The sequence below is a fragment of the Schistocerca piceifrons genome, chromosome 1, assembly GCF_021461385.2.
Source record: "Schistocerca piceifrons isolate TAMUIC-IGC-003096 chromosome 1, iqSchPice1.1, whole genome shotgun sequence".
Lineage (NCBI taxonomy): Eukaryota > Metazoa > Arthropoda > Insecta > Orthoptera > Acrididae > Schistocerca > Schistocerca piceifrons.
In genome coordinates this window covers 1,059,759,594-1,059,783,523 of record NC_060138.1, presented here as the reverse complement: position 1 = coordinate 1,059,783,523, position 23,930 = coordinate 1,059,759,594, and the positions used below count along the sequence as shown (strand labels likewise).

Here is a 23,930-nt window from a genome sequence, read left to right as displayed (position 1 = left end):
GGCAGGAACTTTGATCTTGGAATGGCTATCAGTGTTCAAGCAGTATTTTACATGGCTCTATCCTGTGAAACCACATGTCTGTGATGTTACGTGTGTGATATTGCAGGCCTGTATTACTGTCATTGTAATAGCTTCTGTAGGTTTAACAGTTTGTGCTGATGAAGCCAGCAAGACAGGGTACACCTCATTTTATAAACCTGGTGCTATGATATGGATGCTTTTGAATCTTGAACAGTAATGAAAATTATGATTGTTTATGTAATCATGACTGTGGAAATGGGCTCTGTCTGACGTCGTCCTGTTTTGCAAGACTGAGCAAATTTCACCAAAATTGTGCAGCATGTGCTGGTAGGACTCTACCTGATGTCCTAGCTAATAATGACTCTGAAATATCGTTTTTGGAAAATTCACACTGCTACCATTTGAAACACTATTGCAGCACCTCCAACTGCCCCATTATTATGGCATGGTAAATGCTTTTCAAAAGTGTCATCATAGTTCAGAGTAAATGTCAGATTGCCAGCAGAGCATTTAAATATTTCCATTTTCTCATGTTACACTTTGTAAGACACTATTTCAAACAATTTGCTGTCATTTTAAATTTCATTTTTAACTTTTTTTGTAGAGATTATTATTAAATCGTGTTGTAATTACTTTTTAAATACAGTGTTTTTTTTACTAATATTCATTTCTTTTGGGGACTGAATAGGTTCAAACATTTGTACAGACTGTCTGCTGTAATAGTACATAAGGGGAATGCGGAGCATGGTCATTTTGTGACCTGCCGGAGATCTGCAGCACATCCAAACAGGTAACCTTTCTCAGTAAAACTGCAATAGTATTCTTAGAGTTTCATCAAATTAATAAAAGTTGTGGTCATGTGAAATATTGTAATGTGAACTCAAAAACATCAATTTAAATCTTGCTGTGTTCACAAAGTATGACCCTTCTTATTCACAAGACAAAATAGAATGTTAATATGTGTATAATTTCTCTCACTACCTTATAGATTGTTACTCCTTCACATGTACACTATGTTATCAAAAGTATCCCAACACTTGGCTGAAAATGACTTACAAGTTTGTGGCGCCCTCCATCAGTAATGCTGGAATTCAGTATGGTATTGGCCCACCCTTAGCCTTGATGCCAGCTTCCATTCTCGCAGGCATACATTCAGTCAGGTGCTGGAAGGTTTCTTGGAGAATGACAGCCTATTCTTCATGAAGTGCTGCACTGAGAAGATGTATCAATGTCGGTGGGTGAGACCTGGCACAAAGTCGATGTTCCGAAACATACCAAAGGTGTTCTATAGGATTCAGGTCAGAATTCTGTGCAGGCCAGTCCATTACAGGGATGTTGTTGTCGTGTAACCACTAACCACTTCACCACAGGCCTGTGATGTAATAGTGCCATGCAAAAGAAAAAGGGGTGGAAGCTCCCTTCACACGAAAAACATGACCACACCATAACAGCACCGCCTCCGAATGTTACTGTTGGCACTACACCTAGGGATGTTTAGGAGTGTGGAAATCTTACGTACAGGCATATGACACAAGTGACATCCATGTTAGAAGTCCTTGAGTTCTGGGGAGTGCCCCATTCTGCTCTCTCACAATGTCTAGTGACTACTGAGGTCACTGATACAGCGTATCTGGCAGCAGGTGGCAGCACAATGTACCTAATATGAAAAACGTTTGTTTTTGGGGTCATCCAGATACTTTTGATCACATAGTGTATATTTTTTTTATGTCTTGTATTCTTCTCTTATGCATCATACGAGGTGAACCTGCTCTCCAAGGAAAAAAATTCAGGCATTGCTCAGAAATATTTTATAAGTATTATGATATATGGGACATGGTCTCCAGTGGTTTGTTATAGATAATTGTGTTTTATTTGATTCCTTACCCCCATTTATTGTTGTATCTGTGTTGCACTGAAAATACTGCACAGCAGTGCACATGTAAATGGTTCATGGTTTGTTTGTGTTTGGAAACACACTGGGAGAGGGCAAAAACATGGAACACCAAAAACACAGCACATTACCTTGCCTAATACGTGTAGGAAAACTGTTGGCGTTCAAAACAGCTTCCACTCATCTTGTAATGGATAAATACAGATCCTGTGTGGTTTTCAAGGGAATCTTATACCATTCTTATGGCAAAGTAGCGACAAGTTCAGGTAATGATGATGGAGGTGGATAGGGATCATGCACCCTTCTCTCTAAAGTAAACCATAAAACACTCAATATTATTTGAGATCTGGCAACTATGATGGTCAGGGAGATGCAACAATTCATCCTCAAACTCACAAAACTGGTAGTGGACAATGCCAGCTTTGTGAACAGGACTCTGTCATCTTGGAACACAGCACCACTATTTGGGAACAAATTTTGTACCATGGTGGGGATAACCCAGTGATGACATAATCCTTGGCAGTAGTGTGTTCTTGCAGAGTAACAATGGGATCCATGGAATACCACCATATGGCTGCCAAAATCATCACCGAAACCCCATCATGTTTCATTCTTGGCAGCAAGAAGTCTGCATCATAGGCTTGGGACAGCATGCACAAGACATTAATTCACCCAGAAGTTGGAAACAGTGTGCAACAAGTCTCACCTGACCAAATTACTTTTGTCCATTGCACTATGGTCTTGTTTTGTGATTTTGCCACCATGTTTTCCTTTTACAGGCATTTGCATCACTGAAGTGTGGTTTTGGAATTCCATTTCACCCTGCAGTTTCCAACATATGGAATTCCCCTCATGCTGTTGTGGTGTTGATAGGATTCATGAGTGTGACATTCAGTTTTGCAGTGACATTTGCAGCATAGTCCTCTTATTTTTTGTCATAGTCCTCTTCAGTGGCCGTCTGTCGTGATCACTTGACGCGCACTTTCATAAACATTGTGACTTTGCAGGTGATGTTTTCGTGCTTTCCCTGTATGCTGTATAAATCTTCAATAGAGTGCCTCTTGAAACACAAAACACTTCGACTAACTTGGTTAAGGAACCTCCCATCATAAGAGCACCAACAATTTGCTTATATTGGAATTCATTTAGCTCTGACATAATACTATCATAATTAAATAGAATACTGTTCTGATCACGACTGTCATTTTCAACTTGTTGAAATTACACAGATGCTGTTCGTGGTCTAATACAACAGCACCACCTGCAGGTTTTCCTATTTATGTTCAAGTGAGCATTACTAATGGTGTTTCCATATTTTTGCTCAACCCTGTACTGGTTCCATTTCATCACGGTACTTGCTGTTGATAATATTAAAGGCTCTTCACTGTCATCATCAAGCTTCCATTTCATACTTCTCTGTTCTCTCTCAGGTTTGTTTTTTGAGCAGTGGTTGTATGTTAATAGTGATACACAGTAGTGTAAATAGGTTTCTGTTATACACAGTACTTTTGAAACTGTCTGAAGGTGTTTCCTTTACTCTGTGTTTTGTGTTGTACATTTTTGTGATTGCTTACAGGCCTTTTTTACTGTTGCGGAGGTATTTTCACAAATACAAAAGTAATTGGGATAACAAGCCAAATAAACAGTAATGACATTATTACTCGTAACACACCACCAGAGACCACTACCCCTAAAACTATTATACTCAAGAAGTATACTTGAAAAACCTCCAAAATTTTCTAACTGGACTTTTTAATGAATAGTTATTTTCTGTTAGCTGCTTAAATTTTATTGTTCTTTTGTATAAGGGGCATTCAAAAAGAAACGAGCTGGAGGCATAATTTCAGAAACCGATACCTATATGTTAGAAGTACTGGCTCTGGCTGTTGAGACACTTACCCCACTGTGACAAAAGGCAATGAATGACTGTCTCATAAAATTCTAGGGGCTGTGATGTTAACCAGTTCTGCACGTACAGCTGGATGTCGTCGTCCGAGGTGAATCATTATGCTGACCTCCTTTGACCAAGATGGTTCCCTTCTGATTTACTTCCTGCAGCATGGGACAATAGTGAATGCCCAGCATTACTCGCAAACCTTGACCACCCTTCGCCAAGCGATCAAATCAAAATGATCAGGCAGTCTCACCTGTGGGGTCATTCTGCTCCATGACAATGCAAAGCCTCAAATGACCAACATAGTCGCAGCACCCCTGTAGAAATTCAAATGGGAGGTTCTTGGCCACCCTCCATACAGTCCAGACCTCTCTCCCTGTGATTACGCAAGTTTTGGTCCCCTTAAAAAGGCTCTGAGGGGCAAATGATTCACCTCGCATGACGACGTCCAGCAGTATGTGCGGAACTGGTTAATATCAAAGCCCCGGGAATTTTATGAGACAGCCATTCACTGCCTTGTGTCACAATGAAACAAGTGTCTCAACAGCCAGGGTGAATACTTCTAACACACAGGTACTGGTTCTGTAATTATGCCTCCAGCTCGTTTCTGTTTGAACGCCCCTTATACTATAAGCGTATTTCAGTATTGTGGGACCGAGCGAGGTGGTGCAGTGGTTAGACACTGAACTCGCATTCGGGAGGACGACGGTTCAATCCCGCGTCCGGCCATCCTGATTTAGGTTTTCTGTGATTTCCCTAAATCGCTCCAGGCAAATGCCGGGATGGTTCCTTTCAAAGGGCACGGCCGACTTCCTTCCCCGTCCTTCCCTAATCCGATGAGACCGATGACCCAACCAACCAACCAACCATCAGTATTGTGGGCATTTTCTAGTGCAACATTAAGTTGCTCATAATGTATGTATGGACTGCATCTGTGTCGGGTCGCTATTTTCTTCTTGTCATATAATGAACAAATGTGTGTTTTCCATAAAATTTTATAGTTGGTTGTATTTTGACAGCTTATTAACTTGATTCAGGTTTACTTGCATCAAGTTTTATAACATATTTATATACTGGATTTCTTTATGGTCATAATTTTCTTACTGTCTTATATTGTGAACAATTATGTATTTTTTGAGAGATTTGACAGCTTTATAACTTTATACAGAGATGCTGTATGGGTCAAGCTATAAAGTTGTCAGTTCTTACAAAAGATATGTAATTATTGACAACGTAAGACAGAGCTCTTCCACCTACACTGTTCAATAAGGTCTCATGTTATCATCCATAAAAATGAGCACAGGACCAAATGCACCCCTGAAAAGATGCATGTGGGCAAGAAGTACAGTGTAACAGTGATGTTGACCAGTGAGTGTACCATGTTCAAAGATTTGTGATGGTGCTAAGTGCATGGGGATTGGGCCAACAAGGAGTGGGGTGCGGGATGTTCTTGAATGGGAGCAGATTCAGTCTGTATAGAAATTCTGGACATACCCTCATACGGTGTGAGGTACCCAAGAACATTGTTGACTTTTGTTGTTTAGGTGGTCCCTCATACGGTGTGAGGTGGGAACATATGATGGACCCAAGAAAATTGTAGAACATAATTGTTTTGGTGGTCCAGTTATAATGTGGGGAGGTATAACGTGCTTGGGTGTGCTTATCCCTATCAATACAAGTGGAGGGGCTCTTGGATATTCAGCAAATGGACTGACCTGCCCACCCTCTGACCTAAGTCCAATCGAACACGTGTGAGATATATTGGAAAGATATATTGCAGCAGATCCATATACACAAACAACCATTCAGAAGTTGTCAACCACATTGGTGTTTGTAGCACATACCAACTTCCAGACCAGCATGGGGGCACATTCATTACACAGCTTACACTGCTGTCTGTGGTGATCAAACACACCGTATTAAGAACCACATTGCAAATTTTGTAATGTCCAGGGGACCATCATAAATCAGTGTGACTTCAGTGTAATTATTGTCTTTGAATAAAAGTGTCATTTCTGTGTGTCTCATTGTGGATTTCTTTCACTTATCTTCTGTGCTAGATGATAGCAGTTCTTACTGTGTATTGTTCAAGTTTCATGAAGCTCTGTTACATGGCAGTGACGCAAAATGTGAAATTTACTTTTGTCCTTATGTTTTGTACAGCAGTGTGCTTAGAAAATGAAAAAATGAAAATGTTATGGCATTAACAGCAATCCTCTTTCATGGGTGGAGTCATCTCCTCATAACAAGGATCAGAGGATTAAATTGCTGATGGAGCCCCTAGAACCACTAGAACAAAACTAAACTAAGACTGGGGGAACATTAAATGCAGAGACCATCAAATTTTGATATGGATTTGGTCCTATTCCAAATCTAGATAATTTGCCTTCAGACACTTTTGAAGGGCTGTCAAAAAAACCCTAATGTTATTTAGCTGTTCCATAGGTCTGCCAAGCAATGAGCTCACCCTGCATGTAGAACATGTCAAGTAATTTTGATTATGAATGTTATAAGACCAATAAATTGCAGTTCACAATATTATTGTTACAAACATTTACTTGTACAATTCATACCAGTATCATACTTTGCCAGGCCACCAGTGAATGTACTGATGTAGCACATACACAATATTAGTAGACTAACATTATATGGAAAACAATTACAGTTGGATTTAAATTAGTTGGCATTTGACCTTCAAGGTCCAGAGTTGCAACTGAATAGTAACAAATACTGTCTGCAGTCAGCCACTGCAGTGCTCTGCTCTCCAAAGCATTAGAAAATTGCTTTTAAGTCTCATGTGTCCTTAAGGGCGGGAAAACTGGAAATTCACATACTGTATAAATCTCCATAGTTTGTGTAAGCATGTCAAAAACTTGTTCAGTTGGTGGAAATGATATCACATTCCTCAGGAGTATTAGCAGTAGGCAGACATCAATATACCCAGATTCTAAGCAGGGTCCAGTCCTCATGAACAAATAACATATTCAGTCCAAATAATATCCAGATATAATCAGTATATTGCAGGGTTGTCATCAGTACTTCAGTTGTCTGTGGAGATAAACACATTAGCTGTCAAACGGAAATGAGAATGGCACTGTGGTCACTTGGTCTTAATTGTCCATCTGACTGGCTCGTGTGACCAGCCATCCAAAGATGCTCTGCTGCTCACCCTCTGAACAAAGATGTAATAAGGCATACTATTGATAGTATGGCATCATTCATCAGTACGTCCCTTGGGATTACAAGACTGAGAGTGACAACAACACTGAACTTACAATGAAATATGTGCATGTTCATCAGTAATTTTAAACTTTTCAAAATTTAGGAACCCACCTATGGTATTACTTCGTGCTTTGGGCTTGCAGTGGTAATACTTCCACTTTCTGTTAGCAAGTAAGTACCTTTGTATGGCCACAGTTGTGATTTTATTTCACTTTGACCAATAATTTTAAGTCTAGCCATCCTATGAACATGGAAATTTTCAAGATATTTTTTATTTCCTATGTAAATGTTTTATGTATGGAAGTATATTTTATGAAAATAGCTCTAAAACCAGTAACTTTTTTGTTACAGTTGGTACTGCATATCAGACACAGAAGTTATGGAAACATCACTGACAGAAGTTCTTCAAACATCTGCATACATGCTATTCTATAACAAGTGTCAGACGAATTAGGAATAGAATCCTGTCTACAGACATGTGTAAGATATTTATTTGTAAAGCGGAAATGTGAAAATTTTTTAAAGTGTAATTATTTGTACTTAATATGTATTGAAAATATTTTGAAGGGTAAAATGTATGTCTTTGCTAAATATATGCCATGGCTGTGTGAATTTTGAAATGTTTGTTATTATTACCAGGGAAACTGTTAAAAAATTGCTATTAATCTACATCTACATGGATACTCTGCAAATCACATTTAAGTGCCTGGCAGAGGGTTCATCGAACCACCTTGACAATTCTCTATTATTCCAATCTCCAGTAGCGTGCGAAAAGAACGAACACCTTTATCTTTCTGTACAAGCTCTGATTTCCCTTATTTTATCATGGTGATCATTCCTCCCTATGTAGGTCGGTGTCAGCAAAATATTTTTGCATTCGGAGGAGAAAGTTGGTGATTGGAATTACGTGAGAAGATTCCGTCACAACAAAAAACGCCTTTCTTTTAATGATGTCCAGCCCAAATACTGTATCATTTACATGACACTCTCTCCCATATTTCGTGATAATACAAAACTTGCTGCCTTTCTTTGAACTTTTTTGATGTACGCCGTCAGTCCTATCTGGTAAGGATCCCACACCGTGCAGCAGTATTCTAAAAGAGGATAGACAAGTGTACTGTAGGCAATCTCCTTAGTAGGTCTGTTACATTTTGTGTGTCCTGCCAATAAAACACAGTCTTTGGTTAGCCTTCCCGACAACATTTTCTATGTGTTCCTTCAAATGTAATTTTTTCGTAATTGTAATACCTAGGTATTTAGTTGAATTTACGGCTTTTAGATTAGACTGATTTATCATGTAACCGAAGTTTAACGCATTCCTTTTAACACTCATATGGATGACCTCACACTTTTCATTATTTAGGGTCAACTGCCACTTCTTAAACCATTCAGATATCTTTTCTAAATCGTTTTGCAGTTTGTTTTGATCTTCTTATGACTTTATTAGTCGATAAATGACAGCATCATCTGCAAACAACCAAAGACAGCTGCTCAGATTGTCTCCCAAATTGTTTATATAGATAAGGAACAGCAAAGGGCCTATAACACTACCATGGGAAACGCCAGAAATCACTTCTATTTTACTCAATGACTTTCCGTCAATTACTACGAACTGTGACATCTCTGACAGGAAATCACAAATCCAGTCACATAACTGAGACGATATTCCATAAGCACGCAATTTCACTACGAGCCGCTTGTGTGGTACAGTGTCAAAAGCCTTTCGGAAATCGAGAAATACAGAATCAATCTGAAATCCCTTGTCAGTAACACTCAACTCTTCATGTGAATTAAGAGCTAGTTGTGTTTCACAGGAACAATGTTTTCTAAACCCATGTTGACTGTGTGTCAATAGACCGTTTTCTTCAAGGTAATTCATAATGTTCGAAAACAATATATGTTCCAAAATCCTGCTGCATATCGACGTTAACAATATGGGCCTGTAATATAGTGGATTATTCCTACTACTTTTCTTGAATATTGGTGTGACCTGTGCAACTTTCTAGTCTTTGGGTACAGATCTTTTGTCGAGTGAATGGTTGTATATGATTGTTAAGTATGGAGCTAATGCATCAGCATACTCCGAAAAGAAACCAATTGGTATACAGTCTGGATCAGAAGACCTGCTTTTCTTAAGTGATTTAAGTTGCTTCACTACTCCGAGGATATTTACTTCTACATTATTCATGTTCGATTCGAATTCTGGAATATTTACTTCATCGTCTTTTGTGAAGGCATTTTGAAAGGCTGTGCATAGTAACTCTGCTTTAGCAGCACTGTCTTCGATAGTATCTCCATTGCTATCACGCAGAGAAGGCATTGATTATTTCTTGCAGCTAGCATACTCCACATGCGACCACAATTTCTTTGGATTTTTCTGCCAGGTTTCGAGACAAAGTTTCACTGTGGAAACTGTTATAAGCATCTTGCATTGAAGTCTGTGCTAAATTTCAAGCTTCTGTAAAAGATCGCCAATCTTGGGGATTTTGCATCTGTTTAAATTTGGCACATTTGTTTTGTTGTTTCTGCAACAGTGTTCTAACCCGTTTTGTGTACCAAGGAGGATCAGCTCTGTCGTTTGTTTATTTATTTGATATAAATCTCTCAATTGCTGCCAATAGTATGTCTTTGAATTTAAGCCACATCTGGTCTACACTCATATTATTAATTTGGAATGAGTGGAGATTGTCTACAGGAAGGTGTCAAGTGAATTTTTATCTGCTTTTTTGAATAGTTATATTTTTTGCTTATTTTTTGAGGATTTGGGGATTACAGTTTTTCTAGGATTTGGGGATTACAGTATTCAATCTCGCTACGACAACCCTGTGTTCACTAATCCCTGAATTGGTTTTGATGCTCGTTATTATCTCAGGATTATTTGTTGCTAAGAGGTCAAGTGTGTTTTCACAAACGTTTACTATTTGCGTGGTCTCATGGACTAACTGCTCAAAATAATTTTCAGAGAATGCATTTAGCACAATTTCAGATGATATTTTATGCGTACCTCCAGAATTAAACATGTATTTTTGCCAACATATCAAGGGTAAATTAAAGTCACCACCAACTATTATCGTATGAGTTACATACGTGTTTGAAATCAAACTCAAGTTTTGTTTGAACCATTCAGTAACTGTATCATCTGAATTGGGAGGTCGGTAAAAGGATCCAATTATTATTTTATTCCGGTTGCCAACAATGACCTCTGCGCATACTAACTCACAGGAAGTAGCTACTTCAATTTCACGACAAGTTAAACTACTGCTAACAGCAACAAACACACCACCGCCAATCATGTTTAGTGTATCCTTTCGGAACACTGTTATGTTATTCACAAAAATTTCAGCTGAGCTTATATCCAGCTTAAGCCAACTTTCAGTGCTTATAACGATTTGAGCATCAGTGCTTTCTATTAGCACTTGGAGCTCTGGTACTTTCCCAACACAGCTACGACAGTTTACAGCTGTTATACCAATGGTTCCTGTATCTACGTTCTTCCTGTGTTCAGCCTGCACCCTTTGTGACTGAAGCCCTTGTTGTATTTTCCAAAGACCCTCTAACCTAAAAAACTGCCTAGTTCACGTCACACAGCACCTGCTACCCATGTAGCCGCCTCCTACATATAGTGGACACCTGACCTATTCAGCGGAACCTGAAACCCAACCACCCTTTGGCGCAAGTCGAGGAATTTGCAGCCTGCACAGTCGCAGAAGTGTCTGAGCCTCTGATTTAGACCCTCCACTCAGCTCTGTACCAGAGGTTCACAATCGATCGTGTCGACTATGCTGCAAATGGTCAGCTCTGGTTTCATCTTGCAAGCAAGACTGGCAGCCTTTACCACTTCTGTTAGCCACTTGAAACCAGAGAGAATCTCTTCTGATCCAAAGTGACATACATCATTGGTACCGACGTGAGCAACCACCTGCAGTTGGCTGCACCCTGTGCTCTTCATGGCATCCGGGAGGACCCTTTCCACATCTGGAATGACTCCACCCAGTATGTACACGGAGTGCACATTGGTTTTCTTACCCTTCTTGTCAGCCAAGTCCCTAAGGGGGCCCATAACGTACCTAACGCTGGAGATCCCAACTACCATTACTCCCCTCCTCTGTGACTGCCCGGATCTTGCAGGCTGAGTGGTTTCCTCTGAAACAGGACAGGCGACAGCATCTGGTTCAGCGACAGTGTCAGCCACAGACAGCACCTGGAACCTGTTTGTCAGACAAACCAGGGAGGCCTTACGTGTGGCCGCCTGGGAAGTCTTTCACCACCTGCTTCACCCCAGAGTGACCTCCCACTCGACCACATGTGAGGGGTCAGCCTCAGTGCGAGCATTAACTGGGTTGGCCACCGGTGAGAACTGATCGGAGGACTTGGACGTGCTGATGTCCGTTGGATCCCCACGGCCAGCCCACAACAGTGGTGCCCATCCACTGCAGCCTCAAACTGAGTAATCGAAGCCATCACAGCCTGAAGCTGAGAGCAAAGTGTCACCAACTCGGCTCGCACCCGCACACAACAGTCGCAGTCCCTGTCTATACTAAAGACAGTGGAAAACAAAACTATTCAGATAAATGGACTATCAGCGCGTGCTACGTAACTCTACTGTAGACCCTGACGAAAACACAGGAACTGTATCTAATAATATGCAGATATTCAAAAACCTAACTACCAAAGCACTCAGGTGAAACTAAATATTTTGCCTCTGATTAGGAACTTATAATATGTCACAAAATTGGTTTACTTTCCGACAGAAACGAAAACGCGAGAACAGTGGCTATTAGATATAAAATCTGCACGCAGAAACTCAAGAAACTAAACTATTAAAGCACACAGAAGTTAGGAACTTGTAAATGTCACAAAAGCAGTTACTTCACCGTTGCTGTGTCTGTCTCGGTCGGCTACTACTGCCTGACTGACTACTGTCTTAAGAACACTCATTGCTAACATACCAAGATGTGTGTGCTATATAGTGCATGAATGTTGCCTTTGTCCAGTTGAGACTATTCGTGTAGTCTTCCGTAAAGAAAATATCGTCATATGCTACTACCAAATTGTCATTTTCTGGCGCCAATCCTCTCCCATATCAATCTTTGCCTTCCTATCAACCATGTTCTAATTACAGACAGCGTAGAAACCTTTCAATTGGACTACAGTGACAGAGAAATGGGGTGCACATTCCCATCTGATTATCCTGATATGTTTTCTAATGCTTCCTGAAATTGAATGCTTTGAATAGGACACAGATAATTTCCTTCCTCTACCTGACTTTGCCCTCTACATCTAAAGACCATTGCAATATTACACGTAGACTTACTTCCTTTTTTTCTTACCCTTACAACTGATCTCACTTCTCTGAACATCATGTGACCACTGGTATAGAACTTTTAAGTGTTACAGGGTTTAGGTTAGCATCTCACTTTTGTAGATCACAAATGGAGAAAGGAGGAGTTGCCACGTTCATCAGGAACTGTCATAAATTTAAGAACATAGACATTCATAAATTTTGCCTAGAACAGTATATGGAAGTATGTGCAACAGAAGTAGAATCTAACAAAAAATCCTTCATAATATTAAGTGTATATCGAGCACCTGCAGGTAACTTTAATCTGTTCGTAAACCACCTTGAAGCTGTACTGGCCCATTTAACAACCAAAAACAAAGAAATAGTGGTTGCTGGTGATTTCAAAGTAGACTTCCTTAAAGACTCTCCAAATAAGAACTTATTTGAGTTAGTGACACTATCATTCAACTTAATTCCCTCCCCCCACTAGGGTAGCCAATTGCTCACAAACAGCCATTGATAATATCTTTATAGAAAATTCCAACGAACAAAATTATATTACAAAACCAATAGTCAATGGCCTCTCAGATCATGACAAGCAGTTGCTTCTGTTAAATGTTAACACTGAATAGGGTATAAAATCTGTTAAATCTGAGCTCAAGGGGGTAATCAATAAGCCAATAATTGATTATTTTAGGACACTCCTCAGAGACATTCACTGGACTGATGTTTACAGTGCTCTTGGCATGAATGAAAAATATAACTTTTTTGATAATAAAGTGCTTACCTTATTCGAACACTGTTTTCCCCAAAAACTTACCAAGGTTAGAGCAAAGTCTGCAAAGAAGCCATGGATTACTCAAGGAACAGGGGTATCTTGTAAAACAAAAAGAAAACTGTATCTGTCAATCCGAAACAGTTCCGATGTTGATGCTATAGCACATTACAAGAAATACTGCAAAATATTAAAGACTGTAATACGGACATCAAAGCAAATATATTACAAGGGAAAGATAGTCATATCAGATAACAAAATAAAGACAATATGGGATATAGTGAAGGAGGAGACCTGTAGAACCAGACATGAAGAGGAACAAATAGCCTTAAGAGTAAATGATACATTGGTGACGTGTGTATAGTGTTGCAGAACTTTTTAAGAAACATTTCATAACTGTTACTGAAAAGATGGAGTTGTCAGGTTCTGTAGATGCTGCCATGGAATACCTCAGACCAGACATTTCAAGTAACTTCCATAATACGAATTTGACCCTCACTACCCCAGCAGAAATAATATCCATCATAAAATCTTTAAAATCAAAAACATCTAGTGGGTACGATGAAATATCAACAAGCTAATTAAAGAATGTGATTGTGAGTTAAGTAACATATTAAGCTATCTGTGTAGCCAGTCGTTTATCAGTGGAATATTTCCTGAATGGTTAAAATATGCTGAAGTTTAGCCACTGTTTAAGAAGGTAGATAAAGAAATAGCATCAAGTTTCTGCCTAATTTCACTTTTGCCAGCATTCTCAAAATTTTTAGAAAAAGTAATGCACAATCAGCTTTATAACCATCTTATCTCAAATAAGATACTGTCAAAGTCACAGTTTGGATTTCTAAAGGGTTCTGATATTGAGAAGGCTATCTACACTTGCGTGAAAATGTGCTTTATTCATTAGATAAAAAAATTGCAAGCAACTGGTATATTTTGTGATCTGTCGAAGGCATTTGACTGTAAATCACAATATCCTTTTAAGTAAATTAGAATATTATAGTGTAACAGGAAATGCTGCAAAATGGTTCAAGTCTTATGTCTTTGGCAGGAAACAAAGGGTTACTAGGTTATTAGGAAAGAGACATCTATCAAGGTATCAGGCATCATCCAACTGGGAACTAATTACATGTGGGGTCCCACAAGGTTCCATTTTATGGCCCTTACTTTTTCTTGTGTTTATCAATGACCTTTCATCAGTAACATTACCAGATGCCAAGTCTGTTTTGTTTTCCGATGGTACAAACATTGCAATAAATAGCAAATCAAGTGTAGTCTTAGAAAGAAGATTAGCTAATAAAATATTTGTGGACATTAATTGCTGGTTCCTAGCCAATTCCTTGTCACTAAACTTTGAAAAAACACACTACATGCAGTTCAGAACTTGTAAGGGGTGTCACACGAGTATATGCCTAACATATGATGACACACAGATAGAAGAAGTGGACAGTGTTAAATTCTTGGGATTACAGCTTGATAATAAATTCATCTGGGAAAAGCACACCACAGAACTGCTGAAGTGTCTTAACAAATCTCTATTTGCAATGCAAATTGTGTCAGACATAGGTGATATAAAAATGAAAAAGCTGGCATACTATGCTTACTTTCATTCCATAATGTTTTATATGGGATTATTTTTTGGGGTAATTCATCAAGCCAAACTAAAGTTTTCCGGGCACAAAAACATGCAGTAAGAGTTATATGTGGTATGAACTCAAGAACATCCTGCAGAAGCCTGTTTAAGGAACTAGGGATACTAACTAAAACTGCTTCCCAATATATTTATTCTTTAATGAAATTTGTCATTAAAAATATATCACTCTTTCCAACCAACAGCTCAATTCATGGAATCAATACTAGAAATAAGAATAATCTTCACAAGGATTTAAAGTCTCTTAGTCTTGTACAAAAAGGTGTGCATTATTCAGGAACACACATTTTTCAATAACTTGTCAGCAGTAATAAAAAGCTTAACAACCAATGAAATTCAGTTTAAGAGAAGCCTAAAGGATTTATTGGTGGTCAACTCCTTCTACTCCATTGATGAATTTCTCAGTAGAACCAACTGATTTGTGTGTGTGTATATATATATATATATAAGTACAATATAACTTCTGCACAATTTCAGTGCAGTAATGTGTTCATTGTAAATGAGTATAAGTGTGTGTGCGTGTGTGTGTGTGTGTGTGTGTGTGTGTGTGTAAGTACAATCTAACTTATGCACCATTTCAGTGCAGTAATGTGTTCATTGTAAATAAGTATTATAGTAGTTGTATTACATGTTCATTACCTTATAAATAAATAAATAAATAAATAAACTTTTTTTATTTTAAATTCAGTGCATTAGTATTTGTAAAATAGTGTTCATTAAAAAATGACGATCATTTCACTTGGGACCTGTTTGAGTTGTAAATATTTGTCTTGTATTGTTGTTTTTCTGACATGTTCTACATCCTGGAGGACCTCCTCACTACGGAGCAATTGGAATGAAAGTAAATCTAATCTAATCTAATTAGAAGCTGCCATATATCCCCACCTACAACATTAAAGGTAGGGCTACACTTGTGACTCCTCACATGATATAGCAACTGGTCCTTTATTAAGTACAGTATTTTCTGCATTGGGAAGACTACCATACAACTTGTAATGCATATGGAAGAACACACATGAATGTACTGCATTGGGAATATCCAGGATGCAGTTGTGGATCAAGCACTCACGATACCTAAGTGCTTGTTACTTCACAAAGGCTCCACAAGATCATCCACAATACAGCAATTTTGTGAATTGTGGAGATAGGATCTGGCCTTCCAACATATCCTTTCAACTGTCCACCCTTCCAGACCCAGTCTAAACTTGTCTTCTACATTTCCCTTGCTTCCAGTCAGTGTTCCCAGCTTTACCCCTTTTATTTCTTTTTCTTCTGATCAGCCTCTATTTCTGTTCCATTTTGTTTTGCAACCACACTCACCCTTTTTTCTACCATCTCTGTTTTAACTCTTCTGTCACCTGAATTTCTTTTTGCTACTTTTCTCTTCTCAACTGTCGCCTCTTGCTTTTTGATTTTCCTTCCTCCTCTCTTTCCTTCTCAACATGGTCTGGCCTTTCCTCCTTTCTCCACATTTTTCCTACAAAAATAGGTTATTACTGTATAGTCTTCTGTATTCAACATTATGATTGAGTGGGCTGTGTCAATCCACAAATCCATAGGTCCAGAATCTGATCCCCAGTCAACAATATGATATTTTCTTTCCCTTATTGCTTCATTCACCTCCGGCAATGATTTGTTCATGTGAAAATTGCAAAGATGCACCACAGTTTAGAGTCTATGTTAAAGTGTAAGTCCCTCTTTAATTACCTGGGTAAGTCAGTTAAAAGGCTGGAGAAAGAAACGACATACGACTGCAAACAGGGCCATGCTGAGTAAAGCGCTATAGTGTTAAAATGACCTTCAGGTTGATGACAGCTTTATATCTCACACATTCAACACGTCAGTTCCTGAACTTCTGCTGTGCTCAAACACATTAACAACTTCCATTTTACCAGGCAATAAATTCATTAATTTTAATTGTATCAAAAGGAAAATTAACTTGCGCAAACTTTCAAATCACGAGGAGACTAAATGGGTGATCAGTATTCTCCATCAGGTGGCAAAATGCCAAGTACTGCCAATAGATACATAAGCAGAAAGAAAGCTATCCTGGCTTTTGAAAATGTCAGTTCCATCCTCAGGGAGGAAAGAGGGAGACCAAGAGACAAATACAGTAGGTAGACTGAGAAGGATTTAGGATGCAGTAGTTACTTGAAGATGAACAGGAAAAGAGTAGCATGGAGAGCTACATCAAACTAGGCTTTTGACTGAAGACCACAACAACATTACTTTATATATATATATAATAGAGGGAAAGGGAAACATTCCACGTAGGAAATATATATCTAAAAACAAAGATGATGTGACTTACCAAATGAAAATACTGGCAGGTCGACAGACACACAAACATACACACAAAATTCAAGCTTTCGCAACAAACTGTTGCCTCATCAGGAAAGAGGGAAGGAGAGGGAAAGACGAAAGGATGTGGGTTTTAAGGGAGAGGGTAAGGAGTCATTCCAATCCCGGGAGTGGAAAGACTTACCTTAGTGGGAAAAAAGGACAGGTATACAGTCGCACACACACACATATCCATCCACACATATACACATATTATGTCTGCTTGTGTCTGTACATGCGTGGATGGACACGTGTGCGTGTGCGAGCGCACACTCGTCCCTTCCTCCCCCCAAGGCAAGTCTCCCCGCTCCCGGGACTGGAAAATATATATATAGACGGAAACATTCCACGTAGGAAACATATATCTAAAAACAAAGATGATGTGACTTACCAAACGAAAGCGCTGGCAGGTCGACAGACACACAAACAAACACAAACATACACACAAAATTCAAGCCTTCGCAACAAACCGCCGCCCCACCAGGAAAGAGGGAAGGAGAGGGAAAGACGAAAGGATGTGGGCTTTAAGGGAGAGGGCAAGGAGTCATTCCAATCCCGGGAGAGGAAAGACCCACCTTAGGGGGAAAAAAGGACGGGTACACACTCGCACACACACACACGTATCCATCCACACATATACAGACACAAGCAGACATATTTAAAGACAAAGAGTTTGGGCAGAGATGTCAGTCGAGGCAGAAGTGCAGAGGCAGGTCTTTAAATATGTCTGCCTGCGCCCGCACATGTGCGGACGGACATGTGTGTGTGCGCGAGCACCCCCCCCCTCCGCCCCCCCTCCCCCCCCCCAGGCAAGTCCCCCCACTCCCGGGACTGGAACAACCCCCCTTTTGGGGGGACTTGCCTTGGGGGGAGGGGGGGGGGGAGGGACCTAAAGTCTTTAAATGTGTCTGCTTGTGTCTGTGTACGTGTGGATGGATATGTGTGTGTGTGTGTGCGCGAGTGTGTACCCGTCCTTTTTTCCCCCTAAGGTGAGTCTTTCCGCTCCCGGGATTGGAATGACTCCTTACCCTCTCCCTTAAAACCCACTTCCTTTCGTCTTTCCCTCTCCTTCCCTCTTTCCTGATGAAGCAACCGTTTGTTGCGAAAGCTAGAATTTTGTGTGTATGTTTGTGTTTGTGTGTCTATCGACCTGCCAGTGCTTTCGTTCGGTAATTTTGAAAGCAATTGGTCAAGAACCTTTGGAGATTAAACATTTTGAACAAACCAGCATTTACATTTTTATAATGTTTCCCCTTTTATTACATATATACCAGGTGGTGTTTCAGTAAAGTATATTTGGTATTTTAATGCAACATAGTGTCAAAATTTCAAAGCAATCCATGAAGATCTTTCAGAGATTGCAGATTGTTCCATGTATACGTCTTCTTGGGTACACCATTTAGAAAAGTTGTTTTGACTTCAAACTGATCGAGCTTCAATTTTTCTGCCAAAAGAGTTCAAATTGTATCATAATGCATGACAGGTCTGAAAGTTTCTTCATAGTTAATTCCATGTCTTTGTGCGTGTCCTTCGGCCACAAGTCGACCCTTGAAGCAAAATTTCCTGTTTTCTGCAGTTTTCTTCTGTAAGAACCACCGATTTTGCAAAATCTGTACACCACTTGGACGCTCAACTAATATCCATGTATTATTCTCTTTCGGGGGCTTCAATCCTTCATGAATGGCCTCCAGTAATCCTTCATGAATGGCCTCCAGCCACTGATTTTTATTGCTACACTGCAAAGCTTCTGCTTATGAGCTTGGATCCTTGTCTCTGGATGATAGGAGTTCCAGCCGTGTACACATAATCTCCACTGGCCATCCATTCTTGTTTCTTCTTCTTGCTTTTGCTTCTCACTCAAAACTTTGCTTCTTCCAGAACTGGATACCATATCCAAATCTTCTTCCTCCTTATTACTTCCTCTGGAACTTGACATTGTCTCCAAGTCTTCTTCCACTTCACTTTTTTCTCTCATCATGGCTGACAGCTTCTGATTACTTTTTCTCATCAGAAGCCTGGTTAGGGTGACCCTGTTAAACAGTGTCTTTACCAGCAACTTCAAATTCAGCAGCACTGGTGTGTAGATTGCATACAACTCAAAAAAAAAAAACCACCACCACTCTGTCTACAGGCCACAAGTGGCCCATCAGGACCATCCGACTGCCGTGTCATCCGTGTCATCCTCAGAGGAGGATGCGGATAGGAGGGGCGTGGGGTCAGCACACCACTCTACCGGTCGTTATGATGGTATTCTTGACTGCAGCCGCTACTATTCGGTCGAGTAGCTCCTCAATTGACATCACGAGGCCGAGTACACCCTGGAAAATGGCAACAGCGCATGGCGGCCTGGATGGTCACCCATCCAAGTGCTGACCACGCCCGACAGTGCTTAACTTTGGTGATCTCACGGGAACCGGTGTAGCCACTGCGGCAAGGCCATTGCCCGCATACAACTCCAGGCTTGAATTTTACATCATGACTTAGTACAACTTTTGTTTGAGATGGAATGCAGACCCAAAAACCATCTCTATTATTTACGTACCCCACCAGATGTCCAAGCACAACTTTGAATGAAAATTCTTATTCACATGCACATAACGTTCTGTTCCAAAGATTCTCAGATGATCCAGGTTGCCTACTGGTCAACCATACCACAGTTCATATGGAGGTTTGCTTTCTGTAGAGAGCATCCCAGTGTGATTAAAAAGATATGCAGCAGTATTGCAAGCTTCTGGCCACAGTTGCTTTGGCAATTTACTGGGATTCAACATAAAACGTGCACACTCCAAAACAGTGTGATTTTCTCTTTCTGCAACACCATTTTACCGTGGTGTGTGTGGTGGAGTGATGCAATGCTCTATACCTCTGCTTGCCAGCAATTCTGAGACTTTCTTATTATAGAACTCTCTTCCTCCATCACACCTGAACTGGTTGACAGCATGACCATTTGTCTTGGCTTCGTTCAAGAATTGTTCCAGGACTGTGCTGACTTCACCTCTTTGCTTAAGAAAGAAAATTTTATGGAACTTGCTAAAATCACCTTTGAAACATATGTAATAGCAAGCTTTTCTGAGAGACTCTGTAGACAGCATGGATTTGTTCACCTGTAACTATTGGTCAATTCATTCTATTCCTGAATGGCAGCCTATGCATATTTTTGAGTGCACATCCGTCACAGAATTCTTCTTTGCACCAATCGACATTGATGTTCACCTGCTTCAAGGTACATTTTATGTGCTGTTTGTGTTGATGTCCAAATCTCTCATGGTAAACTTGCAGCATATCTGACAGTGTCACAAAATTCACTTCAGCAGGCTGTATTGATTTAATGACACATGTGTCAAGAACATAGAGACCATGGGTGACATGCCCAGTCATCACTGTTTGCCCAGTCGCTTTGTCTTCAATTTCAACACTTTTGTCACCAAGTCTAGGGCAAAAACCTCTTTGTGCAACTGCTTTGACAGAGAACAAGTGAGCACCTGCTTCAGGAACATAAAGCACATATTTCAGTGCACCATTTTTCTGGCATTATTCAATTGCATTTGGGTTTTTACAGTTCCCTGTCCACCAGCCAACATGCTCACACCTTTTTTCCCAATAGAAATCTTTTCAGGGATGGCGAATTTCGTATATGATATGAAATATCGTTTATTTGGAGTGATGTGATTTGTGGCACCACTGTCACAGGACCAACTGCCAATTCCAACACAGTTTTCGACTGAAGCACTAAAAACTTGTGACAAAAATGCAACATTATTTTCCATATTCTTTTTGGAATGATTGATGCGAAGATTATCTTTCTTTTTCGTTGGACACTCTGCTGCCCAGTGGCCTACCTGCCCACATTTGTGACAAGAAAATCTTCATTTTGCGCATTCAGTATTCTTTTTCGATTTTTCAGTACCAGTATTGTCACTTTTGTTTCACTGAATTTTCTTTTTAGGGCAACCGTGTGTAACAAACTCAACTGGTTCGACCATACTTTGATCATGCAATTCAGTTGTGCACAATTTTTAAATCAAAAGGTTCACACTTTGATTTTCAGATGGAATCGTATCCCGCAGGTCCTTGAAATTGTCATATTCTTTACCTAGTGTGGAGAGAATTTGGCCATTTAAAGTTCTTTCAGACAAAACAGTTTCATTGTGCTTCTGCAATTTGTCATTCAAATCCAAAAAAGCTTCTGCAGTTTTGCGATGCATGTGCTAATGTCCTCTTTGGCATCTCGTTGAACACAAAAAAATGCTTCTATCAACATGTTCAGACATTGTGTACTGCTTTGTTTGAATTGTGCATGTAACTTATCCCAAATTTCAGTTGCACGGGTGCATGTTAACACAAGCTTGGCAACAGATTTTCCTAACACACTCGCTAGTCAACTTTCTGCTTTGCATCATCTTTCCACCAATGCTGATGTGCCACCTTTTTCTCAGCGATTGCATCGTGTGGCAATGCAGGACACTCCTATGTACCATTTACAATGTCTTCAAGCACATACGCTCATAACAGCATCGAGATGTGCCATTTTCACTTCACCCAGTCTTCAGGTTCTTCAAATTTTTGTACTTGTATCTTGTAATGACAAAAAACGGCTGCCACTTTCGTCAAACACACAAACAGTGGGCAAAATCACATTGTTTTAGTCACGAGCAAAAAATTAGTTCACGGCTGTTCACACACAGTCTGGGCCCTTTAAGATTATTTATTTAAAACAGACTACACAGTGCATAAGATCTCTCTCTCTCTCTCTCTCTCTCTCTGACACACACACACACACACACACACAATAGGTTCAGTTTTGTGACAAAGACGAGCACCCTCTGTTCTACTGTCCCAAGATTCTATTGTACACATATGACAAAGATATGAAAAACTAGCATTACACAGATGTTACAATACACTTCATTTTTCTTTTAATACTGACAGTTGGCAGCTCCCCACCTGTATATATAAGAAACTCGAGTTTACATTAAAATTACAGACAGAGTTGGTGCTCAGTACTTACCTGAAGGAAGTGACCAGTACTTACCTTAAAGAAGTGTCAAAAGATGCATTTAAAAGTGAAAAAAACTGTTCCTAGCTTTTGGTACCACTAAATCCTTCCTCAGGGAAGAAAGAAGGGTAGCTAGGGGAAGATTAGAAAGAGTAGGAAATCATTCAGATCCTAAGAAGTTAAAGCATTTCCACAAATGCTCTGCAATGAGGAGGAATATGTAAAACAAGGAAAAGGTAACCACTGACCTATAACGGGAACACTTAGCAGAAAACAGCATTCACACTAGCTTTTGAATGCTAGCTCTTTTTCTTGCAACCCCCCCACCACACACACACACACACACACACACACACACACACACACACACACACATGTGGCCATGGCAAGACTATATAGCCTTGCTGTGGCCACAGAAGTGCGTGTTCAGGTGCCTGTGTGGTTGTGTGTGTGAATGTGTGTACTATTGTTAGAAAAAGAGCTAGTGCTCAAATGCTTATGTGAATGCTGTTTTCTGTTATGTGTTCCTGTGCTCCACACATTGATCTGCTTAGAATCTCTTAGCGCAACATACCTGAATACATTTACATCACAAACCATATTATCATTTGTTCAAGTCTCTTTTAGAAATTCTGATTAATTTCCTTTGCAGAATACAAGAGTAATTGTGGCTGAATGATAGCATGGTATTTTCAGTGAGTCACGTGACTTGTTACAACTGAGTCACTTCTTTGTCTTCTCATTGCTGAGTGGCGCTTACAGCTTTTTCCCCAACTGTACCTACTGGCTATTTCACTGCTGATACACTACTTATTGGTAAGTTCTTAGGTGCCAAATCAGATTTAGTTCAAGAATGTGAATATTGTTTCCATTAGACTACTTCCTCTACTTTTCTTAGTACAATATATCAAGTGTGTATCTGTGTTGAGTGGACAAAATGATGAGTCCTTGTGCGAAATGTATAGGGGTGTGTGTGTATTGATATTGTTGATAATAAAAATGCAATGAAAGGAGTCTATGAAGCTTAACTCTTGCACATAATATATGTATCTTGACTAGCACCACTCTAGCTGTCATGCGTAAAGTCTGCATCTGACAGATTTCTCTCAACAGCATTACAGTCCCCCAGTGTGTAAGATATTAAATAAAGGTTTTATATTAAACCTAAGACACTGGGATACAGTGACCAGTAACTGAAGACAAGTACCTCAACGACCTTTGTACTAAAGTAGTGGTGATGAGGATTTTCTCACCACTAGCATTCAAACTGCTACCTCCAGGTCAAGCATTGCTGCTCTAGCCGTATGGAGCGGCATTGACTAATGAAGTAAATTGGAAAAAAATAAGCACAGTAATTTGCCTTCAAAGCAATAAAATCATGCCATTGTTGTTGTTGTTGTGGTCTTCAGTCCCGAGACTGGTTTGATGCAGCTCTCCATGCTACTCTATCCTGTGCAAGCTTTTACATCTCCCAGTACCTACTGCAACCTACATCCTTCTGAATCTGCTTAGTGTATTCATCTCTTGGTCTCCCTCTACAATTTTTACCCTCCACGCTGCCCTCCAATACTAAATTGGTGATCCCTTGATGCCTCAGAACATGTCCTACCAACCGATCCCTTCTTCTGGTCAAGTTGTGCCACAAACTTCTCTTCTCCCCAAACCTATTCAATACTTCCTCATTAGATATGTGATCTACCCATCTAATCTTCAGCATTCTTCTGTAGCACCACATTTCGAAAGCTTCTATTCTCTTCTTGTCCAAACTATTTATCGTCCATGTTTCACTTCCATACATGGCTACACTCCATACAAATACTTTCAGAAATGACTTCCTGACACTTAACTCTATACTCGATGTT

At 39.8% G+C, this 23,930-nt stretch overlaps 2 protein-coding genes and 1 pseudogene across 2 annotated transcripts in view; 1 reads left to right on the top strand and 2 right to left on the bottom strand.

The window, feature by feature from the left end:
* The window catches only part of LOC124747070 (ubiquitin carboxyl-terminal hydrolase 30), a 115,435-nt gene extending 107,787 nt beyond the window's left edge, over positions 1 to 7,648 (top strand). The window contains exons 8-9 of the mRNA XM_047248949.1: positions 710 to 811; positions 7,380 to 7,648. Of these exons, the coding sequence (XP_047104905.1) occupies positions 710 to 811; positions 7,380 to 7,482 (205 nt within the window). The 3' untranslated portion in view covers positions 7,483 to 7,648. The remainder of the gene's footprint in view (positions 1 to 709; positions 812 to 7,379) is intronic.
* A 10,881-nt stretch (positions 7,649 to 18,529) lies between these two features.
* Positions 18,530 to 21,277, bottom strand: LOC124777543. Its single transcript, XM_047253002.1, has 7 exons — positions 21,107 to 21,277; positions 20,630 to 20,911; positions 20,286 to 20,597; positions 19,936 to 20,182; positions 19,725 to 19,881; positions 18,874 to 19,102; positions 18,530 to 18,790 (listed from the first exon to the last, which is right to left on the bottom strand). Exons 1-7 carry the CDS (start codon positions 21,275 to 21,277, stop codon positions 18,530 to 18,532), a joined length of 1,659 nt encoding a protein of 552 aa, XP_047108958.1.
* LOC124726997 lies at positions 19,399 to 19,516 on the bottom strand (annotated as a pseudogene).
* Positions 21,278 to 23,930: the final 2,653 nt, after the last annotated feature.